At 37.0% G+C, this 25,555-nt stretch overlaps 1 protein-coding gene across 1 annotated transcript in view; it reads left to right on the forward strand.

The window, feature by feature from the left end:
• LOC145786332 (low-density lipoprotein receptor-related protein 2-like) overlaps positions 1-25,555 on the forward strand; it is an 82,650-nt gene that overhangs the window by 33,004 nt on the left and 24,091 nt on the right. Inside the window, exons 24-60 of the mRNA XM_082598007.1 lie at positions 791-923; positions 2,031-2,143; positions 2,571-2,690; positions 2,904-3,026; positions 3,166-3,297; positions 4,095-4,211; positions 5,145-5,288; positions 6,387-6,506; positions 6,986-7,108; positions 7,787-7,986; positions 8,188-8,372; positions 8,675-8,903; positions 9,296-9,476; positions 10,695-10,825; positions 11,366-11,527; positions 12,039-12,175; positions 12,565-12,693; positions 13,056-13,224; positions 13,772-13,916; positions 14,084-14,253; positions 14,894-15,023; positions 15,547-15,756; positions 16,086-16,218; positions 16,996-17,170; positions 17,377-17,493; positions 18,149-18,268; positions 18,530-18,650; positions 19,133-19,287; positions 19,890-19,986; positions 20,753-20,902; positions 21,368-21,527; positions 21,950-22,090; positions 22,694-22,819; positions 23,338-23,461; positions 23,697-23,823; positions 24,292-24,408; positions 25,209-25,357. Coding sequence (XP_082454133.1) covers positions 791-923; positions 2,031-2,143; positions 2,571-2,690; positions 2,904-3,026; positions 3,166-3,297; positions 4,095-4,211; positions 5,145-5,288; positions 6,387-6,506; positions 6,986-7,108; positions 7,787-7,986; positions 8,188-8,372; positions 8,675-8,903; positions 9,296-9,476; positions 10,695-10,825; positions 11,366-11,527; positions 12,039-12,175; positions 12,565-12,693; positions 13,056-13,224; positions 13,772-13,916; positions 14,084-14,253; positions 14,894-15,023; positions 15,547-15,756; positions 16,086-16,218; positions 16,996-17,170; positions 17,377-17,493; positions 18,149-18,268; positions 18,530-18,650; positions 19,133-19,287; positions 19,890-19,986; positions 20,753-20,902; positions 21,368-21,527; positions 21,950-22,090; positions 22,694-22,819; positions 23,338-23,461; positions 23,697-23,823; positions 24,292-24,408; positions 25,209-25,357 — 5,315 coding nt within the window. The remainder of the gene's footprint in view (positions 1-790; positions 924-2,030; positions 2,144-2,570; positions 2,691-2,903; positions 3,027-3,165; positions 3,298-4,094; positions 4,212-5,144; positions 5,289-6,386; positions 6,507-6,985; positions 7,109-7,786; positions 7,987-8,187; positions 8,373-8,674; positions 8,904-9,295; positions 9,477-10,694; positions 10,826-11,365; positions 11,528-12,038; positions 12,176-12,564; positions 12,694-13,055; positions 13,225-13,771; positions 13,917-14,083; positions 14,254-14,893; positions 15,024-15,546; positions 15,757-16,085; positions 16,219-16,995; positions 17,171-17,376; positions 17,494-18,148; positions 18,269-18,529; positions 18,651-19,132; positions 19,288-19,889; positions 19,987-20,752; positions 20,903-21,367; positions 21,528-21,949; positions 22,091-22,693; positions 22,820-23,337; positions 23,462-23,696; positions 23,824-24,291; positions 24,409-25,208; positions 25,358-25,555) is intronic.

Genomic DNA, 25,555 nt, shown 5'->3' on the forward strand with positions numbered 1-25,555 from the left:
ATTTTAAAGAAAACATGTCTCTTAGAGCAGATATAAACATATGTATTTTGCATCTATAGACACCAAAACCAACCTTCTAGCATGTGTGTATCAAAAGTTATGGAGTATTTAAGAATTTTTGCTCGCTCATAGCCACCAGGTGGCGGTAGCGCTGCCAATATTGACAGCTACCCCCAAAAAATGTTTTGAAAAGCCGTTTTGGGACATTTGGCCTGTATACAGACCCCATGTTTTTTGATTTGGAAAAAAAAATTTTTTTCACTCCACCCTACAGTACAGTACTGATGCGTAAATGAAACTGGGAGGCTGCACGTAAAACAAGATTGAGATAATACAGTGGGGCTTGGCTGCATTGTCAAAAATTAAGCTCAATGTTTGGTTTTAATCCAAGATACCTTTCACACAAATTTACTTGCGACTGTGTTATGATATTTTGTACGATTGTGCTTCGTAGTTTGATTACGATTGTGCTTCGTAGTTTGATTACGATTGTTGATTACGATTGTGCTTCGTAGTAGTTTGCTTTTATTACAACCAAACCAGAAAATATTAGAGAAAAAAATTTCAGTAAGCGAATATCTTTTTATTTCTTTTGTTGATATTTTAAATGTAGGCTAGCAATTTTACCAGCAGAAAGTTTAAAATATTGAGACTTAAAGTTGAACACAAAAAACTACAAAATTGAATCCAAAAATAACTTTTTTTCACAAGTGGTATAGACTTTACAGTTAACATAGAAAACTGTGTGGAAACGAAAAAGCACAGAATTTCAAAATGACTTCATTTGCAGGAAACTTCACCTGCCCCTCCTATAGGTTCACATGCGACAATGGCAAGTGCATATACTCGAGCTGGCAATGTGACGGCGAAGACGATTGCGGCGATAACTCAGACGAGAAAGAAGACGAATGCCCCGAGCCTGCGTAAGCACTCAGCAATAAAACTGCCTTTTTATAACATGAAACTTCTTACAATTTTAAAAAAACTTTTGTCTAACACTTTAGCGTGTGGTTTTTTCTTATTTTTTTCATCAGCAACATCTTTGTCAATATTTAACAACTTCCAAACAATACCGGCTATTTTTTTAGAAAATTTTTGCAGCCATTGCATTTTTGTTGTATTTGTATAAAAGTACATCCAAGTAACAGAATAAAATCAAGTTTTGAACTAACAAGATTGAACATTTTCAAAGTTCACGTGATAATACCGCCTTGATAATGTTAAACATAACGGTAATACTTATAGCTAGTATACCTTTTCTGATGATGCTAAATCCAGGCCCCGATTTAGGGGGGGGGGGCAAAGGGTGCAGGTGCCCCGGGCCCCCCGACTTTTGAAGGGTCTCCCTACGTGGAAAAAATGTGATTTTGTGTTATAATTTTTCCTTTCAGCCTTTAAAGTTTCTGCAAAATGCTGTGCAGTACCGGATTAATGATACTGTAGTTGTAGAGGTGATTTTTCGCGCCGTTAGAGCAAAAAAATTTTTTGCACGGGAGCCCATGATCTAAAAGTGCCCCGGGCTCTCCATTAGCTAAATCCGGTCCTGGCTAAATCCCAAGTATAAGTAACATAAAAAAGTATAATAAAATGGTATAATGTACAAATAATAGCGTAATACAATATAAAAAATACAACAATAAAAATAGAATCACATTATAATAAAAATGGTATAATTGAAAAGATGTAATAAGCAATTAAGCATTATATAGTTCATACACACTAGAAGTTAATTTGCCTTTATAAATCTTGCACTTTGCGCTGAATCAATTTCCTTTTTTAGGACTTCAATAAAACCAACTGTAAGGATCTGTGCCAACAATGCGAATCATTAGATAGCCTCATACTTATGTGAATTATTTTAAACGTATTTTTGGTAAAGTAGCCAACCGCTTGTAGATGAAGTAGGTTCCAGTCCTACTATTTTCTTAGTGCTATTTTTTCACATGTTATTTCATTAAAGATTTTTGTCAGGTTGTCTAATTGTCAGTTATAATTGTACTGAAATAAATAATTTGGGACGAATTTTAAAGGTCTTGTCGAGACACGCTGTTCCAATGTGACAACGGGAAATGCATTTCGAAAGTTTGGGTCTGCGACTCTGACAACGACTGTGGCGACGGAAGTGACGAAAAACAGGATCTTTGTAAGTGACGGTACCGACATGGACGAAGGTGGCCAAAGTCCTGATAAGGATGCATTCTTCAAAACAAAACTATTTGAGCTAAAGTTAAAAATATTTACTTGAATTTTAGCTAAAAATAAATTTCAATGTCCATTCTAAAACGCTCGATCGGTAGTAGCGACGGGCGGTGTGTACAAAGGGCAGGGACGTAATTGTCCAAGTGCATTAAGTACGCCATAGAAAATAAATAAAAGATAATTCCACCATAGTACAGAAAATGCACTTTAAAATAAAAACGTTTCATACTGTACATAAAGAGGTACACAGCAATAACTTCAAAAATGCACAACCGACAGCACGTGCTCTGGGTAGGTTTTTAACCATTTTCTTTCGGAGAGCGTACAACCACACCCATCACTGTTTACCTTTAAAAGAATCTTTTGTGTAGGCGAATCCCGCACATGTTCTTCGAATCAATATACGTGCCCTGATAATGTTTGCATCCCTCTCTACATGAGATGCAATGGAAACGACGATTGCAACAACGGTGCCGATGAAGACGATTGCCGTAAGTAGAAACGGCAGTATCTCGAAACTTTTACTTCTACGCGCGAGGACATCCCCGATTGAGCGTCGTGCGAAAAGTAGAAAACATTTTTTTATTGTTTGCAATGCGTGGAGACCTTTAAGTTGGATATTTTGTTTTTAAGTTTTGATGTTTTGAACACACACAGTCAAATACATGGTTTATGTTATTTGTTTTTTTGTATCGCATTTCTAGCCCCTAAAGAATGCAACCCGAACTACAGCTTCGCATGCAGCAGCGGAACACAATGCATCAGCCTCTCTTACAAATGTGATGGGATTCCTGATTGCAGCGATGGTTCAGACGAAGATGAGTGCCGTGAGTAGGATAATAAAAGCAAAGTTGGTAAAGTGTAAGATTGTTTAAAAAGTTAAAAGGCAAAAACTGCCAAAAAGTTATTTGATTTTTTTATGAACATTTTTGTTTGTTGTTAATTTCAGCTCTATACTTTTTTCAGCACCCAAACCGCCTGGCCTTTGCGAAAACGACGAATTTCAATGCCAAACCAGCGGAATCTGCATTCCCCAGGGGTGGCGGTGTGACGCAAGAAGAGATTGCGACGACGGTTCCGATGAGCCGCCATCTTGTCGTGAGTGCCTTTTGTTTTGCTTGAACGTTTTTGAATTGACACATCCTGTTGTCTCTATCCACCTACTGTCTTTACTGAATTAAGTGAGACTGTGTCTTTGAGTTGTAAATGGCCCGTTGAGTTGCATTAGCGTACCTTGAAGTAGGCTTTTGCAGTTTGTTGTTTTGAATACTTGCTGAAAGCACGCTATTGACTCTTGACGATCTGGAGAAACTGGTGGCCGAAGATATCAAATCAAAAAGTGAAGATCCCAAATGTAGATACTAAACTCTTGTTTAGCAAACGTTTCGATAACTAGACTATTTTCATCTTCAGTGGTACTGTTTTCATTTTCAATTCAATAGCACAGAAGATAGAATTAGTCTAGTTTTCGAAACGCTTGCAGCACATAAGGGCTCTTTATTTTTTTTTATTAGATTGACCAAAAATTCCAATTATTTTGCTTCTGAACTTACCATTGTCAATCAAAACTGTACAGAACTAGTGATCCAGGCTAGTAAGGCAAAGTCTATAACGTAAAAAAACAGCGAAATTGATCCTACGTGTGGTATAAATCACTAGTGAATTACTTTAATCATTTAGTTTTTGTGAAGCCAAAAGAACGTTAAATTGTTTATGTTACTGAATGCTAATATGTTTTATAATGATATACAAACCTTATGCTAAACGTCAATCGGTTGCACAGTACACACATTGCAGTGTGTTTGGTCTGCTTGTGTAACATCCAAACATGTACAATGTGAGTGCGTGTATCTCATAGGTTAAAGAAACTAAATTCAATTACCTTTTTATTTCAGCTCCCTATACTTGCGCTTCCTATCAATTTAAATGCGACAACAACATATGTGTGAGTCGGTATTACACATGTAACGGCAACAACGACTGTGGGGACAACTCGGACGAAAAAGACTGCCGTAAGTTTGTTATCGTATCAGTAGTGTAGTAGAAAGATGAGTCCTTTCTTGCACTACATGACCTTGATACATTTAGGTCTTTTTTTTCTTTGTGATCACCATTGCAGATACCGGGACGACCGTAGGGGTAACTAAACACGAAAAAAAGCCAAAACATAATATTGTCTGAAACAAGACTTGGCGTGGCCGCATCACCTCAATAAAGGAACAAATGCAAAGACAAAACTTAGCTGTTAGAAATGTAGATGTGGAGCAGTGTATTTGAAACAAAACTCGGTCAGTCTAGAAGCTGAAATCACCAACAACATTCTGCTGATGTTTGCAATGTTTACAAATAGACTAAAAACAATGTTTAACCTCAATTTAAATGATTTAAGTTTATTGCGCTACACATTTAACTTGGCCACTACCACCATGATACACTATCTGAGTGTTCGGTATTGCACAAGACATATCTTTCAGTTTTCTGTGCTTAGTATGACAAACTAAAACTGCTTTTCCGCATACAACGCAGCACACAATGGAAATGTTCTTGTCATTCTTTTTTAGGCATTTCTGACGAATTGCTATTATACGTACGTTATTATTTGATACTTGGAAGAAGTTTTTCTGTTAAAACGGCCATCTTGGTGTTTTGTATCGCTTTTGTTTAGCAATATGGTTGTGTTCTCTATTCAGTTTAGTGCGAATTGCCTTCGCGGAAAACTTATAAACATTAAAATAAACAACATTCAAAAACGAACCGAAGAAGACGTTTTGCTGTTGCTTTATCTGTAGCAAAACGGCCATTTATCAACTATTTTCCATCAAATAACAATTTTTTTTAGTAGCATCATTAAATTCCTATTAAAATTGTGATTTGCAGTGCATGTTATTTCTACACAACGACGCTATTCTGACGACTGATAACGTAATTTTATCGCAATTTTGCAGCCACCCCCCCTCCGACCCTTCCCCCTCCACCATGCGGCACCATGGAATGGGAATGTCCCGTTGACAACTCATGCATCAGCTACAACGAGTTATGTAATGGAGTCAGCGATTGTCCTGGGTCGAGTGACGAAGGAAGCTTCTGTGGTGAGTCCGAAGTTTTTTCAAGAAATGGAACCGTATCACAAAGACTAGATGTCACTTTCAATAATTGGTTGTTGCAGATTCATTTTTCCAGCTGTTAGCCTAAAACCAGTATGTTCATTTACTTGTTTATGGATGCCGACCAACGTAAATAACTAGTCGTGTTTTATTGGTGATATGTTTCATGTTTAGTGTCTTCTTGAAACTATTGGTCACAGCGGTAAACCATAATCTCTTTGTGGGAAAATTGTAATATAAGATTCCCGAATCCGTTTGTCTGCATGTAATGACCGAAAAAGAAACACTTCTTCGAAACGTCTATTCAAATTTGTATTTCTGTAAAATTAGCCACCTGGCTGTCGAAATTGGATGCAACGCCGTACACCACTAAAACTTGTCACTACAGAACAAATTACTTAGATAAAAGACGGAAAATTTGTCCAGCTAGCAAGCACCAAGCAAACAGTTAAATATGCGACTGACTTCCAACAAACAATTTTACGAATGACCAGAATGATTTGCAATATTTCAAAAGCACGTCAGCAGTTTCTGTGACGCAATAATGAAAGACAATTATGAAGTCATTCAAACAGGTGTTCAAAGCGGCTGATGCAATACTTTATCATTCTAGGAACAATGAGCCAAGATTGCATCATTTTTTAGGAAAAATTCCATGACGTGATACGATAAGATTCAATAGACCATGTCGGTTTTTATATGACGTTTGATTTGGTGAATAATTGTCGGGAACAACTATTATCTGTTATTCCATCACCAACTTTGTATCTCACCACTAGTTGTTTCTATGTTTCATCCTTTTAATCTTGTAGGCTATACATAACGGCAAATAGGGCATTTTTGAATTTTCAAGCGTAGCAGCTGATTGCATATTATTGGCATTGTTTTTCAAAACGAAGATCAAAGTTTTTACAAACAAGTTTGAACTTTCCTTTTTTCGAAAGATTTCGGCTCGACCCACCATTGGTTAAATTTGTTATGTGGTTAAGTTGCTTATATGAAAGCCATGCAAGCAACAACATTCGAGAGATACATAACATATAGCCTACATAAAACATGTAATAAAAGCATTTCAAATTCCAGATACGAACGCTTGCAATGGGTATGGCTGCACGGACAACTGCGCTCAGCTGCCGTCCGGTCCGCTGTGCTGGTGTAAAGGAGATGGATATGTTTTGCTAAATGACAGCAAAACTTGTGCAGGTAAGCAGGATAGTAGTAAAATAGCTAACATACGTATTAAAAGTTTCAATTGGTGAACAAGATTTTTTTGAATTTGCTGAAATCAATCAATGATGATCACTGTATAATTGATAGCTAAGAGCTGAAGGAGTTACTGTGGCGTCGAACAAAGATTAAAAATAGCATGCAAATATGGCATAGCTTCGCTAGAACGTTTACACTGCCAACTGAGCAATAATGACGTTTATCGGATTCCTAAACGTAGTGAGCTCAGAGCATCATTATCAAACCCCAAGTACAAAAACTAGTGTCGCATCAACTCATATCAGACTATATTGCTTTTGGTCCGTTGAAAGGCTTATCAGACTCCCAAGCTATGTAGCAGCAGTAATTTATTACACCTTCAAGGAAACTTTTAGTATGTTGGCACTTTACAATTCTCATAACCTGAAAATATTTAACAATTCAAATCATAACTCTATTATCTTATTTCTACGCAGACATAGATGAGTGCAGCCTCAACTACTGCAGCCAACAATGCGACAACACAGAAGGATCTTTCTTTTGCAAATGCGAAGACGGCTACAGGCTGGACACAGACGGAAGAACTTGCAAAGTCACCAGTACGTTTGCAGAGAAACTTACTGTTGTTATGCTGATTCGTCTTCCAACAGAACTGTCCGCAGTGTTTGGATAATGGTGTATACATCACGTGTATGAATTGTAATGAAGATACGCCTCGACAGCTGAATTGGTTAGCGCGTGACTTTGTTAACGAAGAAGTTTCAAGATCAAGCGGCGCTGGTTCGACTCTCGGAGTGTGCGCTTGAGCAACGCATTCTAAGGAGTGCTCTCCATTCAGCGGCAACTAATGGATGGAATAATTCCTCGGCAACAACATTTCACCAATCGGAAACTTCACTCTGTCAATCTCGGTGACCGAGCCTGCGTTAGTGGTTCAAAGCCTCTACAAGTATGCAAAACTGCCAGGAATAAGCTATCAATACTTTGCCAGCACGAGGATAAAGATTCAAAACCAATCAAACCAATGCCTAATCAGCAGATAGATCGATTCATTAGACTGATTGATTGTTTCAATAGCAATGAAGAGGAACACTCTAGTTTTCGAAACGTGAACACGAGTTTAGTATCTACATTTTGAGGTCTGTATTTTTTTATTAGATTAATTTTGACTTTTTTTATATGTTGTTTGGTAGAAATGGCATTGCTTTGATTTGATGCTTTTTTGCATCACACGTAAATTTTAAGTTATTTATCAAATTTTTGTGTCGATCATGCAGGCGACGAGCGTCTTCTTTTGCTGTCAAACAAACGATACATGTACCAGTACAACTTGGATACCAAGCAGTTGAGAGTGCCTGTATACTCGTCCGACATCGAAGCTCTTGATTTCGATTGGGCATCTCGCAAAGCTTTCTTCTCTGATTCCTCGTATGGATTTGTTTTCTCAACATTCTTGAACGGCACAGACAAAAAAACGGTAAGTTAAAACAACGGATGGAGTCGTCAGCCTGAGTTGAGAATGCTTAACGTTAAGGAAGCTAGACAGACTACTGTACGTCAAAAATACAACACATGTAACATTATAATATTTCATTGCTTTTATTTTTTCTTGAAACAATTTTACAGCATGCGCAACTACTTTTCAAAATATCGAATCACTCTTTGAATTCATCACCAGGTTTTCCGAACTGGACAAGCAATAACAGAGAACATGGCTGTGGACTGGGTTGCGAGAAACTTGTACTGGACCGACTATGAAGTTGGCAGCGTTGAAGTCATTGGACTGGACGGGAACCACCGGGTAGTGCTGCACACAGAAAACGTCACGAATCCAAGGGGGATTGCGATCGATCCCAGAGATGGGTGAGATGATTTTTTAGTATGACAATTTAGAACCAATAAGCTGTGAACTTCAATCGTCTAGTTGGTTGTAAAGTAGAAACCTGGTTGTGCAAAATAAATTGTACTTAGTCAATGACAACTAAGCATTCCAGTCTTTGTATGATCAATATCAGCCCTTTGTATGATTCAAAATAATTTTCTGTGATTTTATGCTCAACTTTTATTTTACATTTTAAGTTAAGCCAATCTTAGTCTATAAATGGTCACACATTTCAATCCCAACGCAAAAAAAACTTCAAACACTGTTGTTACGTGCTTCACAGATACCACTACCTATTTTGGACTGACTGGGGTCAAAATCCCAGAATTGAGCGTTCTGATATGGACGGAAACCATAGAAGCGCCATCGTTACTGACGAACTGTTCTGGCCCAACGGCTTAGCGATAGATTATCCCAACGACATGGTTTATTTTGCCGACGCCAAGTTGGACTTTATCCACCGGTGCGACTACCATGGAGGGAAAAGGACTGAAGTGTTGGCTGGAGATCTGGTGAGAGATTTGTGTTAATCGAAATAAGAACCCTTGTTTTGCAAATGTACAAAAGTTACTTAATTTTGGTTAAAAAATTAATGATTCAGGCATGGTCTTATTTGACTAATTCTTTTAAGAAAAGTATGAGAGCTTGGCATCAGGGTTGATTACGTTATTTAGCTACCCTTCTGATACTTTAAGAAGGTAGTAAATGTAGTTTTTAAAGCAGCATACTACCAAAGAAAACTTTAAATGTTTTCTCAGTGTTTTTTTCATAAAAGAGGCTCTCAAAATTTTTTCGGGTTAAATAGAAGTAATTATGTTTGGTTTCATTTGCTCTGTTTGGATTTTTGCATGGCACTGAGAAATCTTTTTGTGGTGTTAATATTTATTGCACATTTCCCTTTTAGATATTACGCCATCCCCATTCTCTTACCGTGTTAGAGGACACTCTATTCTGGAGCGACTTAGAAACAAGAACAGTGTCACGATGCAACAAGTGGAATGGTAACAACAACCAGAGCACCATCCTCACTGGGTTGATCTACCCGTCCGACATTGTGGCTTTTCATCCTGTTCGCCAACCTGCTGGTGAGAAACAATATAGAACAGAATTAATATTGTTATGTCCGGTTGTGGTGATTGGTCACAGCGGTAAACCATAATCTCTTCGTGGGAAAATTTTAACATAAAGTTCCCGAATCCGTTCGTCTGTATATAATGACCGAAGAAACACACACTTGAACTTCTTTTCAAACAGTGTATTTCTGTAAAATTAGCCCGCGGCTATCGAAATGGGTATGCAATGCCTACACCTCTAAAACTGTCACTACGATACAGATTACTTGGATAAAAGACGGAGAATTTGTCCAGCTAGCAAGCACCAAATAAACCAGTTAAATGTGCGACCGACTTCCAACAAACAACTTCGAGAATGAATCAGAAAAATTTGTGATAACTCAAAGGCGACGCAACATTTCATGTTTAAACCGGTTTCAACAGGATTGACACGAGTCTTACGGACGATGGTGCAATTTTGGCTCATGTTTTAGGAATTTCCATGACGTAACATTCAGTAGACCCGAACGGTTTCTACATGACGTTTGACCAGGCGAACAACCGTCTGGAACAGTGATGTTTAAAATTGATTGGAAAGAAATACTTCAAACAAACTATACCTTTTTTAGGTTCATAAAGTCCTTTATTTCAAAATATAGGCCTAGATACTTCTTGATGCTTCTGAGATTATTTTATTAAAATAAACATATTTGATTGTGTGATGGTGAAGCGCTATAAGTTATGACTTATGACCAAACACTTTTTAGCCGTAAAGCAATTGAATACGTGAATTCGAAGAGGATCCAACACCATTTTTTTCTGATTTTGCTTTTTGTATTTTGCCGATTCTTTTCAATGTTTTCTAAATGATACTTGAAAAAACTGTCTAAATTTTCAAGCTTAAACATGAGATATACACCCCTCAGTGTTTCCATTGGTTTTAAAAACGATCAAGTTCCAGCAATTGGGCTTCAATTTTTCCACAGAATCTTCATCGGTTGTAATTTTCTAGCATTATACTTCTTTCCTGTATATCTAAGCATATAATCGTTATCGAAATTCCACCATGAAAACAAATGACCAAAATAATTAAAACGCATTTATCTTAAAAACACATTTGAGGGAATTGGGCCTTTCTTGAATTCACGTATTCAATTGCAATTCGGGTTTGAAAAATATGTTTTTAACCATTTAAATGTGAAAACAACCAAACAGTTTCTACATCGGCTCATACGTATTAACTGCCCTCAGGTACCAACTACTGCCAGGAAAGTCCTTGCTCTCACTTGTGTCTCCTTGGGAACTTCAGACCTCGCTACTACACATGTGCCTGCCCGACAGGATCATCGTTAGTGGATGATCATACTTGCAAAGTTAACGATGTATGTAGACGTTATCACAACGCATTGGGCTAAAATTAAAAAGTATAGCGTTCAGCTTTTTTTTTGTTTCTTGTATTATGATATTCGAATACTGCGTATGACTAATGATTAGCTGAATAAACTTAAATCGAAAATGACTGTGTGCACAAGGCATCTTTATTCCGGTACTTAGAGGAGATATTAAATAAATTTTCTCCCAATATTTAATTCATATGCCATTTAAAGAAAAACAACTAATTGCCGTAGAAAAACGTGTTTTCGAATATTTTTTTTTAATTCTTGCGATGCTTGCAATAGTGTAAAAATAAATAAGAGGAAAAATATCAGTACGGAAAAAACATGAATGAAAGAAAACTGGTTTCCACAAAAGTAGCTTCATAGAATTAAGAGTTGCAGACTACAGTTAAGAAAGCTCAGATATTTCTCATCAGAACCATTTTTAAAGAAACTAGATACATTTTTAAATATTCTTTTTGTTTATAGTTTATGCTAATACCTAATGCTTCATAAGACCACTCAGTTGACACTCAATGATTCCAGACTGACTTCTTGGTTGTTGGGACCCCGGAAAATATATTCGGGATCTCTTTAGACCCGACGGACCAAAACAACGACAAGATGGTTCCAGTTACCAACATCGAGAATGGAATCGATGTGGAACACGACGACACAACAGGAATGATCTACTGGGTGGAGCAATCGGTACGGGAGATGCTTGATAATTCTATAGGACCGCTTAGGCATGAAAATATATTTCAACATAGCCACCTGGAAACACGGCTGATTTTTCACATTTTTGTAGACTTAATTTTGTTTTCAAGTAATCAGTGAACCATGGCAAAATGTGACTTTTATTAAACTTTCAGTAAGACTGTGCAATAGATTGAGTTTCGCTTTTAGCAGCATGATCGTTGCTTGTCGTTTGTATCTACATTTGTGAAGTTTTAGTAAGACTGTTAGCAAAGGTACCTAAAAACAGAGAAACAAAATTGGGTGTATCCCCAGGTAGCCATATTTTCGAAAAATATACCCTTTCCAAAAAACAACATGCTTTAACATTATCACAATTATTTTTCTCACTTTTCCTCCGGTTATCGAAAATTTTTTCTATACTTTACCGAGATCCCAACCATGACGCAGAATAATAAACAGGCAATTGCTTAAACCATTAACTGCTGTAGTACATAAATTAATAAATCATTTACGTTTTTAGAACGGCATCATATTTCAAGTGAACGTCAATGGTAGCATGAGGGGTGTGTTTGCTGGCTCCTCCACTGTAGGAGCTCCTAACGCTCTGGCCGTTGACTGGATGTCTAAAAATTTATACTACACTAACCCTATTGGAAAGTAAGCGATATTGTATGGCCTATCCATGCTGTGTTAATTCGTAGTTTTGAAAGTGCGCAATATTTTACAACTTATGCCACTATTTTATATAGCAGGAAGATTTTGTTACTAGGACATCGAGCTACTGTAGCTCAAGTATGCAAAAGTGACAATTTCATTTTCATAAGTAATTGTAGTTACAGCAATTGACGTTTAAAATAAACTAATATGATTGCAAAACAATGTAGTCTGCTGTAAACCATTACAGGAACATACCCTACAAATTTTCATAACGATGTTAATAAATAACACTGAAGAATTGGCTATGGTTATTGTAGCAGTATAGAAAAACTTAGATATTTTTTTATCAAGATTTCCATAAAAAAACTTGTTCCCTCTCTGCATTTCAGGTCGATAGAAGCAATTAACATAAACCGGGGCACCAATGGACGACAGTACCGCAAAGTTATCCTTAGCAACATCGGCAATGAGACAGGGGTAGGAAGTCCAGTTGGAATCGCAGTGGACCCTCTAAATGGGTAGGCGTAAACCATGCAGGGTAGGGGTATATCAATTCCAATAGCAACAAAAACAAAGCAGTGTGTGATGGTTTTTATTGTATTCAAATTTATTCTCCGTAATGAGAGGGTTGGACGTCAGTAAATTTCGATCCGGCTTGATGGCGGCTTTCCACGTATTCCTATTTTGAACGTTGACCGCCACAAGGTTCCCCTTTCGGAGGTCACTCCGCAATTTATCGCACCACCTCTTCTTTGGGCATCCACGTGGATTACGCCCTTCTACTTCTATCGACTGAACCTGCTTAGGCCAGGAGTAATCTTCCATTCGTTGTACGTGGCTAGCATGCAGCTTATATTTGATTGATGCAATAACTTTTCAGCCGACTCTACTGGAGTGACCAAGGTCTTGGCAACATTCCACGAAAGATATCGACTTGCAACTTGGACGGGTCCGACGTGAAGAATCTGGTCACCGGTGATTTGAATGGCATCCAGCATATTGCGCTCGACATACTGGCAAGGAAAATATACTGGGCCCAAACAGGAGCGGTAAAAGCAATACGCAGTCGTACATAGCGTTAATTTTAAGATTGTTGCATACATAAAAGGATTTCTCAACTGTTACTATTAGTATCTTTCTAACCAAGCATAGTTTTTAAGAAAAACAAGTATTCTTGAAGGGTGCAAAGGTGCATGCTTCTCAAAGTTGCTTTTTGTTAAATATGCTCTTAATTCACGCACGCGTTCAGGAAAGGCGAAAGCTACATACCTGACAAATTTACATTTCAGAATTGCAAAAATTAGAGAGTGCAGCGTTTCTCAGCACATCAAGCATTTTAAAATTTCAACTAGACTTTTAATGACCAAGAATAGTTTGTAGAATCTAAAACTCAACCGTCGTTGACATTGTCAGTTCGACTTTGTTTTTTAAATTTTTGACCATTAAATTATGCTATGGGTAGTTGGATGGCAGTTTTTGAAATCCAGTGTAGGATATTTAATTTCATTTGGTTTTTGGAAATATAATCGCAAACAACTTACCATACATTAAACAATTTGTGTTAATTTCCCTTTGAATTAAAACCCTTTGTTTCAGATCAAATCAGCCGGCTATGACGGAAATGACGTAAGAACAATTGTCTCTAACGTGGCCCAGCCCATGGGTGTCACTGTGTTGGATTCCTATGTCTACTACACAGACACAAGCCTTGAACTGATAGAGCGTGCTGACAAAAATAACGGTAATATTAAATTTAGTGCATTTACATAATATGTAATTTTGCTTGAAGACTAAATTGTTGATCAGCAAAAAATGTTATTAATTTCTTTCTTTCATTAATTTGTCAACTTCAAAAAAAATATTGCAAAAACTTCAAAAAGAAAAACTATTTAAAAAAAAAATACTCAGGAGACAACCAGATGACCCTCCGGACCCAGATCGAACAAGCAACTGCTCTCAAAATCTACAACAGACCTCAAGGTAGGAAGAACGCCTGTTACCATATCGTTGATTGTGAGCAATTCTGCTTCCCTGTCGGTCCTGCTGGATTCACTTGCGCTTGCGGTACTGGATACAAGGTGAATATGTTTGTAGACGATTTGTTTGTTCACAATTTTGCTCTTGTCTTCTTTTAACAACAAAATGTTTTAGTCATGATTTCGTCTCAGATTAATTGGGCTTGCTACGTTAACATAAATTCCATGAACGCTGGATGGATTTCAAAGAAAGTTTCAATTTCCAAAGCAATTTTGTTAGTTAAAATAAGATTAAAGTCGAATCACACTGCTACACCATGCTTCATACAATGCATGAATTTTCTCAATACATTAAGCTGAATAACAAATCAGACACGCTGAATTGCCACTGTGTGAAAGTTGAACAATAAAAACAAAAAGGACGGAGGTTATGATGCAGTAGCTCTCTTCAGGAGTGAACTTAAATATCGAATTCATCATTAACGCTTCGAAATGCTACTCTTTATCACGGTTATTAAATTCCCTGCTTACGAAATCCAAATCGTATTGGTCATGTCTATTCATGTTGCAAACAGACAACATGTCTTATGTAAACATATTAAACTTGAATATGTTAAACTTGATCACTTTGCTCGGCTTCGTATGCTTATGGTTCAACAAGACAAACACTCTATCGAAGCTCTATATTTTATGTAGTTGATTATTTTTTGGAAGCATGACGGTCTTTTCAATGATTTTTCAGTTGGGCAGCGATGGCAAATCGTGTGTTCTGTACGAATCTTTCGCAGTCGTGTCCCAAGGAACTCTGGTACGAGGTTACGACTTGGAGACAAACAACCATGGCGATGCTCTCAACCCAATATCGGGCTTCCGTGAGTTGCTGCACTGTTGGGTTTGTGGTGGAAAAACGCCTCCAATTTTTCAGCCAAAAAATAATCAACAGAAATGCTTTGGCAGTGGAGTTGTTATCTAACATAGTTTATTGCATTATTAGTACGCCAGGTGATATATATTAAGTATTGTAATACTGTAGTAATAATAATAGTATTTTTATAGCGCCACATTCATAGTAAAAGCAATACTCCTAGACGCTGTACATGACAATAGCAAACAAAATTCAAATCACACAAAGTATCGCATAAAATAGAAATTCTCAGACGAGTCTTAAATTCGTTTTAGTCTCCTGCGTTCTTTCGAGTTAATAAGTCGTCTTTTATTATAATGATTATATTACAGAAGCACATATCTTTTTTTTATGTTAAAACATCCCATAATTAAAGTGGCTTACTGTTAATTGCAAACTAGCGTTTGGGTCATGGCAAAACGTCATTTAATGTCCTGTGTGGTGTCATTTTCCCACATCACTTTGATTGATGTAATGATTTTCAAATACAGTCATCAACTGCACTGCCTTGGATGTTGACATGTCCACCAAGACACTGGTATGGTCCAACTATTACCCTGGTGGAAGCTATGGAGGATATTACGGTTCAAGGTACAATGTTCTTCGAGCGTGGACCATAGACGGCAGTAGTGCGAGAGATTTGGTGCGTGACGGGATTGGCCAAATTGGAATAACCAGCGTAGCTATGGATTGGGTTGCTAGTAAGTGGCCGCATTTAAGACTAAAATGTGAAGTTGAATAGTTTTAGGTTGATTTAAGAATACGGTCGCTCCAAACTCACCTAGGCCTAATGTGGCTCACTTCATGCATAGCTGCAGCTACTGTTGATTGATTAAAGAAAGTGGATAATTTTGCAACTTTTTTGATTCCATAAACCACAAATCTTTCCAATAATAGTAATTTTTAAAACAAATCCCTATCACCTCGTTGGTGTATTTCACTATTTACGTAATGCAAAAAGGAAAATTTGATAGTGGAAGCTTAGTAAATTACTTCATAGGCTACCTCAGTGTAATAATCTTCTTGACAGAAAACATTTACTTCATCAACGCTTACACCGATGAGACGTTCATTGAGGTGGTCAGAGTGGACAAACAATATCGAGTTATCTTACTGAAGACAACCGACCAACCAAGAGCTATTGTGATCAACCCTCAGAAGAAGTATGTAAATATTAGTCTAAACAATAAATACTGTACTATTAATACTACAAAAAGTGCTCAATGCCAAGCAAAAAGCCAAGCAGAGCGAATTAAGTCAAATATAGTTATTAGTGTCTAAACCCTTGACAGCCTGTTTCATCTAAAGGAGGATCATCAGAAGGTCCTTATTCAAATAAAATCAAGATTTCTATTTGATTAAGGATCTTCTGATGATCCTCCTTTTAGAGTGAAACAGGCCGCCAAGGGTTTAGACTTTAGAGACTAATAACAATATTTGATTAAATATTAGTCTATAAATAAAGTGACTTGCGTTCTTCTGGTGACTTGCGTTCTTCTGGTGACTAAAGGCTACTAGGTTACCTCCTGATGTTAAGGATCATTTTGTCAGTATGTTTTTGTGTCGTGCCATTTGTTACTGAACTGGTTGTGTTTACCTGTTTCAGCTCACTTGATTAAGTCAGTCATGCTGACTAACGATACGTCGGTAATAAAAGCTAGGTATCATCCTTAACATCAGGAGGTAACTTAGTATAGTCTATAGTCACCAAAAGAACGCAAGTTACTTTAATTATCAAATTTCCTTTATTGTTTTCAAATCTCTTCTGAAGAAGCAATCTAACTTACTGCATTTTGCCACCATTCAGGAGCTGAATGGAGCAAAATTGTTTAAAAGACTTGAAGTTTTTTTCCATCAAAAGTTTTCCAAATTTGTAGAGGTAGATCGTTTACTATTGTTCGTAAAAGACGCCACTTTAACACGTGGAATTCTGTGTCAAGGTATTTGTATTGGTCTGACTATGGTCAAAACCCAAAGATAGAGCGAGCTCACCTGGACGGCACAAACAGAACAATCATGGCACAATCTGGGGTTGTTAGCCCACGTAGTCTGGTTGTGGATTATACCACGCACGATATATATTGGGTCGATGAAGCTGCGTCGACAATTGAAAAGGTAGATTGAACATAGATATGTTTTTTCAGTTGATTACACGATTTTGTTGACTTACTTTTTCTCACCTAACGCTATTTCCATATGTAATGGTCAATAAGTCATGTATGTTCGTTATATACTTTCTAACTGACAAAACCAATTCTTTTTACATTGATTTGAAAAGAATTTGTTTTGGTAACTGAATTTCTTCTTTACTCTTTTTCTAGATGTCTTGGGATGGACGCAACAGAAAGATTGTCAGGTCGGGCCGCAACTACCCAGCGCCCATAGGAATATCCATTTACAAAGACAAAATGTACTGGATCGATAACAACTGGAAGACGGTAGGTTGCGATGTTAGCTTTATTTTGTTGTAGAAGATTGAAATAAATACGAAATTCGTATAGGAAATGAGACTTGAGTAGAGTCTACAAGAAAAAATGAATGTGAAAATGCAATTGCCAAGCATTTTGAGATGGTGCCTAACAAATAGTACAGTATTTAAGATTGGATTGGTTATACAAATTGTTACATTTACAACCAAAGTGACCCATGCAAAGCAACAATATCCTATACTGGCATTTTATTTGTAGTATTATCACCACATAAATTAGTTGTACACATTGTGTAGTTGAAGAAATGCTCTAATTCTCACAAACAATGTTCACACATGACTTTTTGTTAGTTTTCAATAATTTTTCTCCTTCACAAAATAGCACGTCCTCTACTTGGTTTCGATGACGCAACAAAATGTTTACGTATAAATATAAAGAAATAACACGGTGAATTCATAAACTTAATTTCACGCTAAGATTTCGCTGTACAAGTGTGGTTTCAGTGTAGGCTATTATTTTGTCTTTTCAATGATATTATTTTTCCAATCTTATATTGCTATCGACTTTCAAGCTTGTATGACGTCGGTTTATTACAATTGCGTTCAACTGTTTGCAATGGAATGTGGTCACAACGGACACAAAATATTTTTTGACTTCTTCTTAGTTATTCCGAGCCAGCAAAGACCCTTCCAACACAGACGAACGAGAGGAAATTCGGGCTGGCCTTGACGCAATGCAAGCTCTTACAATCTACGACAAGGAAGTTCAACCAAGCGACACCACGGTGATTATATTGTATATAAACATTGTTGCTTGTTACTGGCACTTTACAGTTTCAACTCCTTGTTTAAACATTCATATACTTATCGGAAAGCTGTTAGAACATCAGACAAGATTTTTTTTTCTTTTTGCTCAATACGAATGCAGAAATGCACATAAGAAAAATATCTTACTTTTGCACTTGCTTTGCTTCAGAAATACGCTACCAAACGTCTTCATAAATGTTTAGTAATTTAGCCTTTTTTATTTTTTCTCTACGTAAAAGAACAACCCCTGTGTACCAAACAACGGCGGATGCGACCAACTTTGTTACGCCATGCCCGACAATACGAAAGTATGCGATTGCGCTTATGGAAAAATTCACGACAATGGAGTCGATTGCACAGGTAATTTCACTTTTTTGTTTTTTATGTTCATTTTTGTCAATTTTCCTTCTCTATTGTTCTCAGTACAGAAATCCTGTGTCGGAGACCAACAAACTGAATTGGCATGCATAAGAAAGGCAGAGTTCTTCGCCAAAGCTGCATTGCCTGCACTTCTTTGCTGTATAAAAAATAAATATTACTTTAGTGCAGAGGTTGATCTTAATGTTTTTGTTACGTCAAACTAACACATGTGCTGTATGAAGAAAGGACTTGTTATACTGTCAAAGCATGATGAGTTGATGACTAAAATAAATTATCGTTTTATGACTAAACATATCTCCCAATTTAAAGTTGCTTTTTACCGGAAAAAGAGAACTGAAATCTGATATATTCTTAAATTATATGTTTAATACTTCATGCATCATGTTTAACTCTGTAATTTATATCAAAAATTTAAGTTTTATGACATCATCCATGTTGCAACCGATGCATTCGTGTTGCAGATGTCGACGATTACGTCATTTACTCGACTACTAATAGCGTGGCATCCTTCCACATCGACCCAACTGACCACTCGCAGCCCTTCACTCCGCTAAGTCTACCTTACCCCATAGCACTGGCTTACGATAAGGAAGAAAACAGAGTTTATTTTGCAACGGTAGGCGGTGTGATTAAACTGTGAAAAGTCGGCACATAGCAAACGCTTAAAATGATGTTTTTTTTTGTTTTTTTTTTATCAAAAATAGAAGCTGAAACTTCCCAATCATTTTGGTATTTTTATGCTGATTAGCAGAAGGGCATATAACTACAAGAAAGGTGCTTAGTAAACAAAACATAATAAATCTATAAAGTTTTTACAGTTTTACTAATGTTATTTGACATAAAGAATACAGTATTTGTTAAATGATTTTCCATTCTTGTTATTAATATTTGCAATAGAGCTTCTATCAAGTAGTACAGCTCTTAATTTACTGGTTTGACAGATTTAATACTCAAAAACGATAACTTACTGATCATCTGTCACATCTTTTGATGAAACATGGTTTATAATTATGTTTTAATTCTTGCATTAAAGCTGATAGAATGTGTGTTCTTCATGAAAATATTCCTTATGAAAGACGATGAGGTTTTCCAACATTTTTGTACTACAGTTTTGTTTCCGAATTGCATGGCAACGGAAGAAATATAAACATCAAATATCACAACCAGATTAAAACGAGTATTGTCTGGATTACAAAGCGTTTATTCTTTCTCACACAGAAGCAAGGATCGTACTCCAAAATCGGCTACTTCTCTTTAGACAGTTCACCACCCAGACCTTCGTACATCCTGACATCCGGTTTAAGATCTCCTGAAGGTGCAATGTCTCATAATTATTTTACTAAAAACTGCTACTTTTGTGAAAATCTTTGTTTTCAAATTTAGCTGTTTAGAAAAAGTGGTCAACTTATTGCCACTTGTTGTAAACTGCACCTTGGGTGACAACCAGGCGCGGATTTATGGGGGGGGCCCAGGGGGCCCGGGCCCCCCCAAAATTTTGTGAAAAATTGTAGAAATTGTATGTTTCCGCATCAAATGGTTTGATAAGCTTCTAAACAGCTGATATTAGTCCCTCGGCATCACAATTGATGAAAATGGTTCTTTTAATGTCTATTTTATAGCATATCGTATATGTCGTAGTATCATTGTTCATATCTGTTTAGCCTTTTCTTTCTTTTTAATTGATTTTCAAATTTTCTGGCCCCCCCCGAAAAAAACTCTTAGATTCGCGCCTGGTGACAACCAAACTCTTTCTAGAGTCTAGTTTCAGTATCGTGTTGTCGGTCAGTGTAAGTATAAGTACATTATTATAATCATGAAAGCTATCATTGTCAAGAAAGAAGCTATGAAATCTATCAAGATGCCAATGATAAAGAAAAATGCAGAAGTCGCTGCAGACAACTGGTCGACCCTGCTGTTTCGGGATGAAGACCAGGCTTTTTAAAGCAAAATAGAGAGAGAGAAAGAGAAAAAGAAAGGGTTATCGTTGGATTTTCAATTTTCTAGACAGCAATTACCTGCAGTACGTCATGACTAGTTGTTTTTCTTCCGCAAATTTAAAATTTCAAGCATTCATGTGTCAGGTTTGGACTTCGACTGGCTACACAAGCGGCTGTACTACACGGATGACACTCTTAACATCATTGGCTCGGTGGGAGTTAATGGAAGGAACACAACAGTTGTAATAACTGGGCTGGATAGACCGAGGGCTATTGCTGTGGATCCCTGCAGAGGTATCAGATGTGTTTACAATATTAATTTGAATTTACTAGTTTAACGCTAGAATGGACAGACGTTAATCTAATTTACTACCTAAAAAAAAATAAAAAATTGCGAAGCCGGGTGGTGAGAACGTCTGCTCGACGTTCGAAAGGACGTAGGTTTGACACCGCTCCAGAGCACGCGGTTGTGTCTTGGCAAAAGACACTTAATGGCAAGCCAAAGCGGAGCAGCTGACTCGAAGACTATATGTCACTTCGCTGCTTCCTGTCGTCTGTTGTATCGCATCTGTGATTGCAGTGTACTGTATGTTATCGCAATGGGCGCAAATAAAAACACGAATCTTATTATTAAATCAAAAAGTTTAGAAAAACTTGTGAGTGATTTAATTTTCTTACGTAGATTACTGTCGTAAGAGTTCATGTTCTGCTTTCTTACGCTAGAAGTCTAAAAATGTAAAGAAATGCTGTAAATTCCAGGCTTTATATATTGGACCGATTGGGGAAGTACGGCCAAAATAGAAAGAGCGACTCTTGCTGGGAATGTACGAACAACCATCGTAGGGGACGACCTTTATTGGCCGAACGGTTTAACCATTGACTTTGACGAGGACAAACTTTACTGGGTGGATGCCCAGCCGTAAGGAACATTTCTTTGTTAACTATCTGTTTTAATCAAATCCATTTTTTTATATCTTTTTAAACTCTTTAAGAATTGGATCAACATGGTGCAATGCTGTGGTGGTCAACAATGCGATATCAAAGAAAATGTTTGTTCAATAATTTCAGTGTCTTTGGACGCTGTTTACTGCTGTGTACTTTTCTAATGCTATGTCGTATAAAATATCGCTTCTACTTTTTTCTAGACCTCTGCTATTTTTGGCATGTATTGTTTTTCGTTGTGACGGTCAGAAATAAAAAAAAGTTTACTACTAAACAGAAAGTTTTGAGTTTAACAACCCAGTTGTGTGGCAAACATTGGTTGCTAGCAATTGGTAGGATGGTAAGAAACAGTTGGTTCAAGTTAAGTTTAACGTTTGTATTTGTGTTATTTCTGGGTAGATCGCACGAAAGGATTGAAAGAAGCAACATGGACGGGACAGAGAGGACTGGAGTGTCGATGAGTTACAACCATCCCTATGCAATAACGGTCCTTGACCAATTTGTGTACTGGAGTGACTGGCAAACTCTGACTATATATAGGTATTAGCTTGCATTACGATATTCATCGGTGATTGGCTGAAGCCTTTTTCAAACCCTGTTCTGACAGTTTCGCAAACTTGTAGACTTGTGGAGGCTTTGTCCCACTGTCGCAGCCCCGGTCACTGAAATTGACAGAGTGAAGTTTCGCTTTGCGCTGAAGTGTCATTGTTTATAATTAATTCATGTATAAGTAATTCATTAAAACCGGTTCCGCAACACGAATTAAATTTTATTGAAATACTATTGTGAGTGTTAGCCTGGTCAAATGTTTTAAGGTTCAGACTAAGGAAAAAAAGCTATTGATTTGTTTTCTTAATTAATTCATGCATTGAATGCCACTCATAAAAATCATTTCTTGAAGTACCATATTCAAGCGTACACGCCAATAGTCGAATTGTTGTTCCTTAAACCTGGTACTTCAGTGGTTGCAGGTTCCGGTGTTTGTAGACTGATATCTATGGCTCAACAATCTCCATAATTCAGGATTCAGTAAAACAGTATATAAGACTATCTCTAAAAACACAATTTTTATAAAAGTGTAATTTATTGCCTGTGCAATACATCGCTGCCTTTTTTTGGTTCAATTTTTTGTTGTATTTAAAGAGCAAACAAGGAAGATGGCGGGTCCGTCACACCAATGACCACAAGGCTTACAAGTTCACCCATGGACGTTTTGACCATCTCTCCCCGTATGCAGGGCGAATGCAAAGGCTACAACCCGTGCAAAAGGTTGTCGCAGCAATTAGTGTTTTACACGTTGTAGTTGATTTGACTTTTTGAAACATTGTTGTTATCCCTTTTAAGATTGTGCTGTTAATTTGCGTTCATTGGATGGTGGTATTTGCGCTGCAATCTAATCTTTTAGTATAATGTTTAAGAATTGATTTCGCTATAATAATTGCATCTTCAGCTTATTCAAATAGAGTTTGAACAAGCTGAAGATTATGCTTTGTGGCCATTCTCAATGACACAACCAAATGAGAAAGTGAACTTAAAACTTTTTTATATCGAAATGAAACCAAGCAAAAGCGAGACGAAGAATTTTGCTTCGAAACGATATATTTTCAAATTTTGAAATATTTCTGTTTCAAACAATCCTATAGTAGAAATGTATGAAAAAATGTTCATCACAAATTTTACATTAAATTAAATATCGCTTTTTACAACATTGGAGGCCTTGGATTTACAACGTATTTTTCGTTGCACAGTGGGTAAAGCTCTTCTGTAACTTTGTTTCGCTATTTAAGGTTCAATGGAGGATGCAGTCACATATGTACGCAAGGTCCCAACAACATTGCCGAGTGCAGTTGTCCTACTGATGATCACAAAACTTATTATCTTGCAAACAATGGAAAAGAATGTATTGTCGATGTAAGACAAATGCTGTGTTTTCTGTTGTGATCCTTCTTGTACTACATTAGCTTTAGTTGTAATTCTATTAAATTGCAGTAATCATTTGCAATCAAGTAAACAATTGTTGGTAAAAAACTATTTTCTTCACAAACAACAACGGTTTAATTCTTTTTTTTTTGTGTTAGCTATGGGCCTGAACGTTTTATCAACGTGTTTTTACTTCAAAATTTTAACACCTGCATTTCATTTTCAGAACGGGCAAGATCGATGCAGTTCCAACCAATACACGTGTCCAAACGGAGAATGCAAACCGCCCAGCTACGTCTGTGATGGCTACTCCGATTGTCAAAGCAACACTGATGAATCCGCAAGAGTTTGTGGTCAGTGGCGGAAAATTTATCTTAATTAAAGACTAAAAATCAAACTTATCATATAGCCACCGTTTTAAAGGCTAAACTTTTATCATAATCGGAGCACTGGTTTCTGCTGATTTTGTTCAACTTTTCGCTAGTTACATTTGCGCACATTAAAAGAGCAACCCAGGCACTCTTCTTTTAAGTCATATAAACTTACTTCAATTACTTCAAAAACTTTATTTTATAAAGCTGCTTACTGCTTTTTGGCAATAATTTTAATTAACCGTGTAAAAGAACCATATACCTATGTACCAATGGACTTTTCAATATCGCTTATCAGTTATTGTTTGATGCAAGGCTGTGTTAGTTGAGTAGGCTCTTTCTATAATTTTTGAATTTTTTGCATTTGTAATGGACGACAATCTTTTGTATCAAAATGCACCATTACGTAGGCGTATTGACTGTTACGTTAACCATCACATTTTACCACAGCGGACAATACTTGCCCTCCCCACGTCCATAGATGTCCCAGTGGCAAATGCATTCCCGTCTCTTGGATTTGTGATTTTGACGATGATTGCGGTGATGGCTCGGACGAGCAGAATTGCAGTAAGTGTTATTGATTGATATTCATCAGAAGTCTGGATTATGCAAGTAGTTCTCAGCTTCACCAGCATACTTGCTGCTACAACGACCTTTATATGATTCCAGCATAACCTTACCAAGGTTGAAACAAGTCTTTCATTTAGTCCATAGCAGTTTTATGCGCTCATTGCACTAATTCCGCCTCAGCATAACTCATGCCAAAACACAATAAAAAGCTTTTTAACTTAAAAATCCATAGAAACAGCAGGTAAAAAACAAAAAAAATACAAAAACACAAAAAATTTGAAGTTTTTGAGTAGGCTATCATACTGTTCAATTGTTCATATATAAGTTAAGTATACACCAAGTCTTAACCTTTTTAGTGCCTCTTGTCGATTTTCTAGAGTAGGCTACGGTAAGTTAACTTGTCGCAATCCCTAATACAAACTTTGAACTAAGTTATGCAATTTTGCTGAATATGTCAAGTTAGTTTATTTTGTTTCAGCAGGGTCATATATAAACCAGCAAGCAGAGTAAATGTGACTGTCAAAACAATGCATTGTGCAACTGCTGGTTAGATTCTGGCGCAATCAGAATGGTAGCGAAACACCATAAGTGGTCATCTAGTCAACCATCACCCCACAACAATAAATCTAACTACACGTTCATACACACAGGTTTGCAGAGGCTGGCACACTTTAAGAAATAAAAAGGGTTTAACCTCTGAGATTGAGAAACAACTGCTGTTGGTTTGAATCTCCATTCCCCGACTGAGAAAGCCGAGAAAAAACCAGCGACCAATATGAGTCTTTGTTTTCTTTTAGATCAACCCACTTGTGCCCCTGGTGAATTTACTTGCGCCACTAGCAGATGCATATCCCAAGATGACGTCTGTAACGGATATGATGACTGCAGAGATGGTCAGATAACTGACGAAAAAGATTGCCGTGACTCCACGTGTAATCCGAGCTATGTAAGTATATGACTTGCCTACCTTTTACAGGCCACCATATCTTAATTTGGAATATTAGTAAAAAACACCATTCTCAAATGCATTAGCATGTTGACCACTTCGTATCCAAATAAAAAGTGATATAACCCATTAGGCTAAACCAGGAGTGCCCAAAGTTTTGTAGCCACGGGCAGCATTTCGCTATTTGCGATTCTTGGC

The sequence above is a fragment of the Aplidium turbinatum genome, chromosome 1, assembly GCF_918807975.1.
Source record: "Aplidium turbinatum chromosome 1, kaAplTurb1.1, whole genome shotgun sequence".
Classification (NCBI taxonomy): domain Eukaryota; kingdom Metazoa; phylum Chordata; class Ascidiacea; order Aplousobranchia; family Polyclinidae; genus Aplidium; species Aplidium turbinatum.